General features: G+C 35.5%; 2 protein-coding genes across 4 annotated transcripts in view; one reads left to right on the top strand and one right to left on the bottom strand.

Moving 5' to 3' along the window:
- Window positions 1-5133, bottom strand: part of LOC149782631 (G1/S-specific cyclin-E-like) — a 32989-nt gene extending 27856 nt beyond the window's left edge. The window contains exons 1-4 of the mRNA XM_089934118.1: window positions 4991-5133; window positions 4571-4615; window positions 4391-4460; window positions 4212-4265 (exon numbers count right to left, since the gene is read on the bottom strand). Of these exons, the coding sequence (XP_089790244.1) occupies window positions 4212-4265; window positions 4391-4460; window positions 4571-4584 (138 nt within the window). The 5' untranslated portion in view covers window positions 4585-4615; window positions 4991-5133. The remainder of the gene's footprint in view (window positions 1-4211; window positions 4266-4390; window positions 4461-4570; window positions 4616-4990) is intronic.
- A 713-nt stretch (window positions 5134-5846) lies between these two features.
- The window catches only part of LOC149782630 (uncharacterized protein F13E9.13, mitochondrial-like), a 69557-nt gene continuing 63305 nt past the window's right edge, over window positions 5847-12098 (top strand). For all 3 annotated transcript variants that reach the window (XM_089934115.1, XM_089934114.1, XM_089934116.1), the window contains exon 1: window positions 5847-5953. In XM_089934115.1, coding sequence (XP_089790241.1) covers window positions 5869-5953 — 85 coding nt within the window. In that variant the 5' untranslated portion in view covers window positions 5847-5868. The remainder of the gene's footprint in view (window positions 5954-12098) is intronic.

The raw sequence follows: 12098 nt of genomic DNA, 5'->3' as shown, positions 1-12098 counted from the left end.
AGGCTAAAATGCTTGCGACCGGGCCAACTGTACTAATCAGCTGTAGATCTATCGTGACCAGCGGTACCGGACCGGACCAGATCTATCGTGACCAGCGGTACCGGACCGTTTCGGCAACTGCGAATATCACGACTAGCGCTTAATGGGAAATCGGTTATTTTATTAAAGATTTAAAATAATTGAGGATCGGAAAATTCGTGAATTTTTGTCTTACGGCGTGAATCCGTGAATCGCTGAAAAAGTCGTGAAATTCACACCAAATTCGTGAGGGTTGGCAGCTATATATATATTAATTCTGCTCAATCTTACTTTTGCCATCAATTCCATGTTACGACTCCAAGGACTTAAACTACACAACAAGAAATAGCAAAACAATAATGGAAAATAATTCATTTCTCAAAATACAAGAATGTAAGAATTAAATTAACTTACAACATGATGAATGAATTCCAATTTTCTAAAAGTCATTTCATTTCCAATAGTTCCAAGAAATCCAAATAGGTTCCAACAAAAAATGTCCCATCAGTGTTATATTTTCAATGTACATAAAGACTTCCAAAGAATTTAAATAATCGTTGAATAATAGTTATTCTAGTGTGTCATGCAAAAAATAAATCTTTTTAAAATAAAAAATAAAAACAAGTTTGGAAATTGAATCCGAAAACACACAGACTGAAATCTACCATAGGGAATAATTTTTTGGCATATTTCAGCATAGTTTGCACTAAATAGATTTTTCTGGTCCAATACACATGAAATTCTCAAAGGACATGTATTTTCTCCTTGTGGAGTGCAATATTCCCCACCCCAACGCGTACCTCATATTCTGGTCAGCTGTGCCCAAAACTGCACATGAGCTGTGTGCGTGTGATTAGGATTTTTAACATAGCTTTAATGTTTTTTATGGACATATCGCTACAATGTCTGCAGTGTGGCAGTTTATAGCGATGTCTGCACTGGGGCATCATTCCAGACATGTAGCATGATGTCCCACCCAGTCACATTATCCTAACACTAACCTCTTAATGCTGAGCGCAAGCGAGGCAGCTGTTAGCACCATTTTTGCAAGTCCATGGCATGACTCAGCCAGAGATCAAACCCTTCTAAGGTGGATGCTCTAACCACTAGGCCATGGTTCACACAATAGCTAATGGTCAGGCTCAAGCCTCTTCGCCTTAATCATAGGTATGAATATATGAAAACTATTGAAAGTAAAAACGCACACCACAGACACTGAGAGGACAACTGAATTCGGTCTAAATTTTGTGTTCAGAGGGACTTTTCCATGCAGTTCAAACAGTCGACTTGGTTACCGCTATGGCTAACCCTGAGAAGGACAAACGTCAGTTTCTGTACATCTACCACCACACTGCTCAAGTACACTAGTAGTAACATTTTTTCCCCATAGAGATCACACTGTCAGAATGTGTTAGTGAATCTGATAAATTTAACTGTTAATATATGCATGAATTTACTAATATAATTAATTTCACCATAATATGGTGTATTACAACATTGCCTTTTGGCATTTAGACACAAGACTGCTCAATATTACCAGAAGTTGATATTTTTGTGACAAACACTGTGAATGTAAAGTCACTATGCAATATTGAAAGCATGTTCAATCTCACCTTTATTTAAAAAGAAACATTTTTAAGTCTTGAACTCTGGTCTTTTTGATTTATAACACATGGGGTTTTATAACTTTTGGTGGAATGCAGTGGAATGGTAAAAAAATAAATTTGCCATCCATGATTCGAAGCATAAATTTGGCCAGCAAGTGTAGTGGAACAGTGACACTTGTAAATTACCATATATACGTGTAAAATTGAAGAAAAAATGGCTGACATAGGTGAATATGAGCTGGTCACTGCGATGTATATGACGAGGGTCTTGGTGACGAAAGGGAAGATTCTCGTGAAGATATAACTATAGAAAGAGAAGGGTATGAGCATGCCAAACAATATAAAACAAGGCTTTAATGACGTTGAGAAATTTTATTTTCATTCACGTCCATCAATGCAACAGACACCACAAAGCAGAAGTGACGACTGGGATGAGTGTATTTCCCACTATGAGAACTGCATAGAGTTTGCACAATGCAGTGCTCAAGACAAAATTCTGGAATTTAGTGCAAGCCTTAGGGGTGCTACACATACTTTCTACATCAGTTGAGGATAAACAGCCATATTCAGCTCTGATTGGGAAATTTGGGCAAAGGATGGAAGTACCTGTCAGCAAAGTCTACGACTTTCAAGACTTGAGGCAAGAAAACGTCAATCTGGTGAGTCGATAGCCATACTTGGGGACAGTCTAAGTCAGATGGTACAAAAGGCTTATTCAAACTTGGGAGTAGGGGTTTTCTTGGTTGCATGCATGTGATCTGGATTTTTAACAGGACTTTAACAATTTTCCTATCATATCGCTACAGCATTTGCAGTGTGATAGTTTATAACAATGTCTAGCACTGGAGCATCATGCTGCTGAGACACAAGTCACATTATCAGAACCCCAGGCTGAACAGTCCTAACACTAACCTTTTAGTACTGAGCGCCTAGCGAGGTAGCTGCTAGAACCATTGCTATGTCTTTGGTATGACTCTGCCAGAGTTCACACCCACGACCTCCTGCATCCAAGGTAGATGCTCTAACCACAAGACCACATGATCGGTCTTTTATAGATGTAAACAACAAACGTAATGTATTATGGATTGTCCATGTACATGTAGTAATGTAAGGCATTGGTAACCGCTTGGCTAATTTTCAGATTGCCACAAAAATGATGAAGTCAAAAAACAACATTGACATTACAGTTACAGCAAAAAATCATGACAAAAATTTGTAAATTACTCGTTTTCGTGTCAAAATTGTCGGATGGTTTGAACCAACATCATGAAATTCTCAACTTACATGCACAAGATGTCAGACATTTTGTTACATTTTCCCTACAAAGAGAATTCTTCTCAGTATGCTGTAAATAACTTTTGATATAATATTAATCAGGTAATATTAATTGGCAAGATTCAAATAAATAGCAGTTTTGTCAGGTAAAATGTTTGCTTCAGTCATATATTTTAACAGTTTCTGTGTAATCATCACGCAATAGTCTCATGAATTCCCATAAATATACTGTCACATTTATGCCCACATGCATTTCTGTAAGAACATAATTAACTGAAGGCTGTTGCAGAGATGCTGCCATTAATTTTCTTCAGAGGGAGAGGTCCCCCACACATAGCACAAGTATTTTCTACAAACCTGTTAGGAGAGACCATTTGTATGTTGACAGAAGGGGCAGTTTCTCACAACAAGTAATAATGTACCTCACAAGTCCAGCCCTCCCAGATACTACTTTTGGCTAAAGGGAGCTAAAAAAAATCTAGGTCAGAGACCAAAAAACTTAACTGTATAAGTAGTATCAAATTTAGAATGGATAATGGGGGATGGTAGCCACACAAAAAGGGGGAACTACACTTTATATAGGAGAAAATCTAGCGCAGAAGTAAATCTCTGGAAAAACTTGCTTGGATCAGACATGCTAATATACATATTGACATACATACAAATATGGATAGCAAATAAAATCCATCACACTTTCAAATATATACAGCAACATCAAAGACTTGGTAAACTTCTCTAAAAAAAATTGTAAAACAAGGTAATATGCCACAAGTCAAGACATTGGTGATGCAACAGATATAACTTGAAAATTTGTGTCAATATCAGTCACTTAGCACAGGCATGTCTCGTCAAGTGAAATAACATCTGCACTTACTTTTCTATACAGAAAATATGCTGACAGTTGTTAATTTGCTTAGCTATATGCATTTTCAGGACAGAAAATAACTTCTGTTGACCAATATATACTAAATCTGTTAGCTGATGTTTTTACACGCTTAAGTTTTATGATCGCAGTACCGACATAATGTGTTCATGAATATTCATGAGATTGATGATCAAGTGGCCTTGACAAATAATAAAAATTTAGGAAAAATATTTTCCATGCAACTAATGAATTAAAATCTGCGCCTAACTTCATAATACAACATATTCTTACATTTAATTCCTTGATTAACCTCTGATTACCTTGAAAAATAACTTTCAACAAATATTCGCGTTAGGTCAACCCTCGCACACGGTACTAGGTCAATGGCGCCAACTGAATTGTCTACTTCACTTAGTAACAAAAAGTTTAAATATGCAATATCTTACCTCTATCCTATACTGCTGTCTTTTTTTGGAGGACTCCATAGCACCCTCTGGGTCCTTGAAGGAAAAAAAACAAGAAAGATTTAAGACCAGAATAAGTCTTTCTTCTTGACACCCCCGCCTTCCACAAAACAAAGGAAATGATCGGTAGGCCTAGTCGAAGCAAAGATAAAACTACATACCTCTTCAGCTTTCCTTTTCCTGCTAATATTGCCACATGTTTCTGTATTAGATCTTGACTGCAACCTAGCACTGTAAAAGATGAGCAAAAACTGTCTTAACCTGTTGAAAAAAGCAGACTTTCGAAATACATAATTCAAAATGGCGGGAGACGAAACAGCAGTGTATATAAATATCCTTACCTTTTTCTTGACATGATGTTCACCTCTCCTCCAAATCCACAGACCCTGATGAAAGGAAAACAAATTGATGAAACAACCGTATTCAAGATAAATTCAAAACATGTGAAATTTCTGCAATTTCAGGTCACGACATGGGTACTCCATCTGTCCGTCATCTTAGCACTGGGCACGAGGTTTGAACGATCTACTTAATTATTGCATACTCTAAAGAATAAATCCGTCCTTTATGGTTGAAGAAAAATGAATGCCAAAAATTACATAAATGTAAATGATTTTTTTTCTCAAAACACAATCTGCTGAGAAGAGGTGCTATCGACATAAATGGGTTTCGTTTTTCCGAAACAGTTAAGTCTTTCCCAAATTTAATTTATCTAAAACTCCAAATCATACACTGAGCAGAAACAATTATTAATCAAGTACCTAGACTTTTCTCTGGTTCGACCACATCAGCTAATATCTGTCCATGATTTTTACTGTCTCTGCCAAGACTTACACACGACTTTCCCAGCCGACTATAAGCGCGCTACTGAAGACTCAATCCCATTGTTAGGCCGTCGGTCGGTATCAGCTGTACGAAGGGGGGGACCAGTCGACTCTACTCCCGCCAACTCACGCGCCCACCTAGCACGCGCCAGCGATTTATTTTTTGTTTTAATTTAAAATTTAATTGGTAATTTTAATCATAAAGGCAGCATATTTACTTTATCTTAATAAATAGCATTGCCACTACATGGAGGAAAAATATTCAGCTGATCAGCTTTCATACTTCATTGACGTAAGAACGCGCGAAATACAGAAAATATAAAAAAAATAAACTAAATTAGTTCAAAATATTAAAATATACTTAGTCTATAAGTATGTGTTTCTCCAATTTTAGTACAAGACATCAATGATGTTTATTAAGCTTCGAATATAATGGATACCTTCCAGTTTGTTTACAATCTGTCGACATCACGTGCAAATCCCATCGTTTACTATGTTTGTTGACAAAGTGAAGAAAGTGACTTATCTTCCTTAATTAAGAAATAAAGTATACAAGTTACATATCAAACTGTAGCTTATGTTACAAGGATGAAATATTATGCATTTATTTTTACAAGCGGTATTAAAAAAAGAACACAGTTTTTAACTTAAAAATGCAGCGTGCAAGTCCGCAAGCACTGTACTTTCAGTTGTACTGCTCTAGGGCGCATGCGTATAGAATTAAACGGCCTGAAAATAACCCCCGCCTCAAATGTAGATCACTGATTGGTTCTCTATTAAAAAATGACTCCGCCCTCATTGATGAAGTAAATAACATGGAGGTGGCGACCAAATTTGTGAACTTATTTGGTCGGTCAAAGTCTGTAATTATAGGAATGATACATCTTCCGGCCTTACCAGGTTGTTGCATTAGATTATATAATTTAGCATGACATATAAATAAGTATTTCACGCTCCATTTGTAGCTAGCTAACCGCTAGTACCCACAGTAAATCACCACCCACCCCTAGAACCCTGGCCCTAGGCATTGTATAGTTTGTACTATGTCGGAAAGTGCATATTCGCTGTTTCTCGGGAGTGTTAATTGCTGTGTACAAGAAATAAATAGGCCAGAAACTAATTTCAGATTATGATATAGTACCTGTGTCCTGGGTGGCACAATGCTAAGACACATTACCTCATGTTTTTTTTAAACCTCTGTGGCAAACTGTCTAAATAATATGAATTCTCATACAAGGACATTTTTTAAAAAAAAGTATATTTTTGAATCTCTTTAAAATGTCACCTTTAAAATATCCCATAATAGGTGGATATTTTAATGATGTAGTAATTGTTGTCTGCCATCAATAACTTGTTTTTTTGATTTTGTTTGTTTCTTTAAATGCATATTAATACATTAAGATGTTTTCTTTTCAATGGCAGTTCAGTAAAATATCAATCAAATGCAAGTTAATTTTGGAAGATGCAAATTTAATTTGCAGTCTGATGCTTTTGACTACATTTTCTGATGATGTACTGCAAGTCGTTAGTAAAACTTCATGTTCTGTGTATTTCAGCAATCCAGATGTGTAACTTGTAAAAGATAAACCTAAGTTTTTTGGGAGATTGACTTCTTGTACACAGAATCAGCTCTATAGTGTATAGAGGTTTACATTGGGCATTGCCTACTGTTGTAAAGTTGCAGCATTATCACTTACGCATGCCAAAACATTTCATGTACCAAATATTATCTGACTATGTAGACTCTTTTAATGTGTCTTTGTTATTCTTGTTTGTTGGACAATTGATGTCAGATAATAGTGTCACATTGAACATGTGTAATCAGATTTCAGTCATAAACAAGATAAATACACATATAGCATTTTCTTCATTAAAAATTATAAACATGGCCAAGTTATACCAAAGACTTATAAAAATGGTACAAACAGCTGCCTCGCTAGATGCTCAGCATTATGAGGTTAGTGTTAGGACTGGTCGGTCTGGTGTAAGGATAATCTGACTGGGTGGGACATTATGTTAGATGTATGCAGCAGTATATCTCAGTGCTAGATATCTCTATAATCTGTCACAACCGCTCCGGTGGCCTAGTGGTTAGAGCGTCTGCCTCGGAAGCGGGTGGTCATGGGTTCGAACCCTGGCTGAGTCATACCAAAGACTTACAAAAATAGTGCTAACAGCTGCCTCGCTAGATGCTCAGCATTAAGAGGTTAGTGTTAAGATTGGTCGGCCTGGTGTCAGAATAATGTGACTGGGTGGGACATCACACTACATGTCTGCAGCATGATGCCCCAGTGCTAGAAATCACTATAAACTGCCACACTGCAGACATCATAGCAATATGACTGAAAAATTGTTAAAGCTATGTTAAAAAATACTAATCACATCACTAATCTGTCACACTGCAGATATCATAGTGATATTACTGAAAAGATTTTAAAGCTATGTTAAAAATCTAAATCATATGCACACACAGAATTACACATTATTGTAAAATTTCTGAATTTCAGTTTCGTTATCACACCATTGGTAAAAAGCTGGGTTTTAAAAAACAATTACCAGTAGATAATTGGATTTTGCAAACCGAGTATTTCTGGTAGAAATGAAGTATCAAAAGTCAAATTGTAGCCCAATATCTCTATGGAAGGCATTTCAAAACTGTTGCCTCAAATTTAGTCTCCCATACCATCCAAGATTATATCAGATTTAGTCCTCTAAACCAGTCCAGATTATATCAGATTTAGTCCTCTATACCAGCCCAGAGTGTATCAGATTTAGTCCTCTAAACCAGCCCAGATTATATCAGATTTAGTCCTTTAAACCAGTCCAGATTATATCAGAGTTAGTCCTATATACCATCCCAGATTATATCAGATTTAGTCCTCTAAACCAATCCAGATTATATCAGATTTAGTCCTATATACCATCCCAGATTATATCAGATTTAGTCCTCTAAACCAGTCCAGATTATATCAGAGTTAGTCCTATATACCAGCCCAGATTATATCAGATTTAGTCCTCTATATCAGCCCAGATGGTATCAGATTTAGTCCTCTATACCAGCCCAGATTATATCAGATTTAATCCTCTAAACCAGTCCAGATTATATCAGAGTTGGTCCTTAGTTAATATACCAGCCCAGATTATATCAGATTTAGTCCTCTAAACCAGCCCATATTATATCAGAGTTAGTCCTATATACCAGCCCAGACTATATCAGATTTAGTCCTCTATACCAGCCCAGATTGTACCAGATTTAGTCCTCTATACCAGCCCAAATTATATCAGATTTAATCCTCCATACCAGTCCAGATTATATCAGATTTAATCCTCCATACCAGCCCAGATTATATCAGCTATTCCAAATAATGCTCATTATGTTAGCAAGGGGATCCACGTTTATGAGTAAACATCGTGTCTCATTATTAGAAAGATATATGAATGAAAATATGTATAATTCACCTTTTTTATCCAATTTGCATGAAATATTCACAGTAATCTATATTATTGAAAAGTAATATTTACAGTAAAAAGAAAACTAAAAATGATTTACAGAAACTGCAATGAGTAGGTGTGGTTATCGTGCTGACATTAGGTCAGCTGTGGTACTACTTGATGTGGTTATTATACTGATGCTGGCTTTAAGCTGTTATGTATATTTAATTTATATTTGATTTAATTGAATTGTTTATTTGTTAGTTTTAATTTTTTTAAATTCTGTTGTAATGTAACTCAGTTTACTGGATTTGACATTGTCCAGAAATTCAGTTCAATTAATAAAAGAAACTTTTTGTATATAATGCTAACCAAGTTCCTGACCTTGATTCAGAACCAGTAAGAGTTGAAGAAAACAACTTTTTAAATTTTTTTTATTCTTTCTCAGAGTATGACTCATAAAGTGAAATTGAGGCCATACTTGCAGTATGTGACAAATAACACGTATCAGTTAGGTTTTTCCAGAGGATTGACCCACATCTAGGCATGTTTTGCATCATAGCTTGATTTATTATTGATATTTTGAGAAAGAATTGTCATTACTTGCCTTAATACTTGAGAAGTTAAAATGTTTTATGTTGTGACCAGTTTTTGGGCTAATTATTTTGTTTTCTTCAAATTATTTGGATTCCAATAGATTATTTTTCTCTGGAAATACTTGACATGCTCTAAATTAATTCTTGGAAAAGGATAGTTATCAAAATTTACACAGAATTCAAACACTGGAGTATTATTTTCTGTGATTCAACAAAGAAGTGTTGACACATCAGTATGATGCTGACCACACCATATGTCATTGCCTTCCAGTTTGGATTTCATTGGGATTCATGCTCAGTTTCATTAGGACTGTTTATTACTAGGACTTCTATTTTTTAGTTCTTGGATTATTTTTGGATATAATTCATAAAACTGTAAGTTATTTTTCTCATTTTTACATTGTTGTTTCTAGGGAAATGCATTATTTGGTAAATTTTATAAAGCTTGTTGTCTCCGCTCTTTTCTTGTTACTGTTTGAACAAGTCTAAACCTGTAACAAAGCTGACTATTATACATTGTGGTTATTCTTCAGGCATTAAGTCAACTGTTGCATTACTTGGTATGGTTGTCATGCAGGCTGCTGTAGAGTTACACTTTGTGGTTATGATGCTGGCATCAGGTCAACTGTAATATTACACAGTGTGGTTGTCATACTAGCATTAAGTGAACTGTGTTATTAAACTGGTTATCATGTTGGCATTAAGTCACTGTATTATAACACTGTGGTTATCATACAGGCATTAAGTCAACTGTGGTATTACACTGTTGTTATCATGCTGGCATTAAGTCAGCTCTGGTATTACACTGTGGTTGTCATGCTGGCATTAAGTCAACTGTGGTACATGTTTTACACTGTGATTATCATGCTGCCATTAAGTCAGCTGTGGTATTACACTGTGGTTATCATGCTGGCATTAAGTCAACTGTGGTACATGTATCACACTATGGATATCATACTGGCATTAAGTCAACTGTGGTATTACACTATGTGATTATCATGTTGGGATTAAATCAACTGGTATTACACTGTCTTTATCATGCAGGCATTAAATCAACTGTGGTATTACACTATGTAATTATCATGTTGGGATTAAATCAACTGTGTTATTACGCTGTGCTGTTATGCTGGCATTAAGTCAACTGTGGTATTACACTATGTGATTATCATGTTGGGATTAAATCAGCTTTGGTATTATACTGTGGTTATCATGCAGGCATTAAATCAACTGTGGTATTACACTGTGGTTATCATGCAGGCATTAAATCAACTGTGGTATTATACTGTGGTTATCATGCAGGCATTAAATCAACTGTGTTATTAAACTGTTTGATTATCATGCGGCATTAAATCAACTGTGGTATTACACTATGTGATTATCATGTTGGGATTAAATCAACTGTGTTATTAAACTGTTTGATTATCATGCGGCATTAAGTCAACTGTGTTATTACACTGTGGTTATCATACTGGCATTAAGTCAACTGTGGTATTACACTATGTGATTATCATGTTGGGATTAAATCAACTGTGCTATGTGTTGTTATCATGCTGGCATTAAGTCAACTGGTATTACACTATGTTATTATTATGTTGGGATTAAATCAACTATGGTATTACACTATATGATTATTATGTTGGGATTAAATCAACTGTGGTATTACACTGTGGTTATCATGCAGGCATTAAGTCAACTGTGGTATTAAACTGTGTGGTTATTGTGGAGGCATTAAGTCAACTGTGGTATTACACTGTGATTATCATGCAGTCATCTTTCTCGTCTGTGGTATTACACAGTGATTATCATGCAGACATTAAGTCATCTCTTGTATTACATGTTATGGTTATTGTGCTGACTTAGGCATTAGTTAGTAACAAAGATTCTGAATTGTATACATGTCTTGTTTTCCCTGATATTGATGGCACAGTAACTCTTAGAAATACTAACTTGTCCAACGTCTGCATTATTTGTGGCTCCATTATTTTCCATTTCACTATTTTTATTTATTTGGATTCTTTTCTAACCCCATTGTGAGCTGCCTTTTATTACTGTACTGTGTTTGTTACTTTGTAAACCTGCAGTTTTCTGCAGAACTTGTGATGCTTCTGGTCTTTACTATAACTACATTCTTAACTGTGATAGGTATAAATGTTGCCAGTCAGTTTTCTCTTCTCTAAAGTTTTCTTGATATGTATGTATAAGTTCTAAACATTAACCATTTTATTTTGTTTCTGTATTATTTTCTTTTTAAAAAAGTTGAGCTTCAGTTTAGTTTGACAGGGGACTCATGCAGCTCCGAGTTGTCTCTGTTACAGAATTTTGCTATACTGATACAATAGAATTGAGCAGATTTTTGTTATAAAGGATTAAGATAAAATTCTTGGCTCACTGTGTTTACTGTCTTCTCTACAAAAGGTGTCTTATTCATAGACCATGAGGGTCATTTCTCTTTCCTGATTTCCTCAACTGATAGGACCTATAGACACATCCTATACATGCCTGTACAATATGAATAAAAATGGCTGAATGGGAATGACATCCTGTTGAGTACAATGCTCTACATAACAATGTGATAGATGTTTAGTGCTTTAATTACTTGAATCATATATAATTGTATGCAAGTCAGATCCAACTGAAAAATACAATGTAGACTCAATTCTGCTATTGAATAATTCACTAGCAGATCTGGGTCTGTGCAGTTTTGTAATCTGTATAAGAAACAACATAGATCTTGATCTGTTGGTATATAAGGCAGCATCAAATCAGGGTCTGTGTTGGTGTAAAAGGCAATATCAAATCAGGATCTGTGTTGGTGTATATTTGGCAGTGTCAAATCAGATCTGTGTTGGTGTATAAGGCAATATCAAATCAGGATTTGTGTTGGTGTATAAGGCAATATCAAATCAGGATCTGTTGGTGTATAAGGCAATATCAAATCAGGATCTGTGTTGTTTTCAGTTTGATCTGGCTTATATGCAAGTTTATACAGTCCCCCCCCCCCAATCTCTTACCGCCCA

The sequence above is a fragment of the Sinohyriopsis cumingii genome, chromosome 15, assembly GCF_028554795.1.
Source record: "Sinohyriopsis cumingii isolate HCF-2022 chromosome 15, ASM2855479v2, whole genome shotgun sequence".
NCBI lineage: Eukaryota > Metazoa > Mollusca > Bivalvia > Unionida > Unionidae > Sinohyriopsis > Sinohyriopsis cumingii.
The sequence above is the reverse complement of the archived record's forward strand: the minus strand, read 5'-3'. Positions and strand labels throughout refer to the sequence as shown.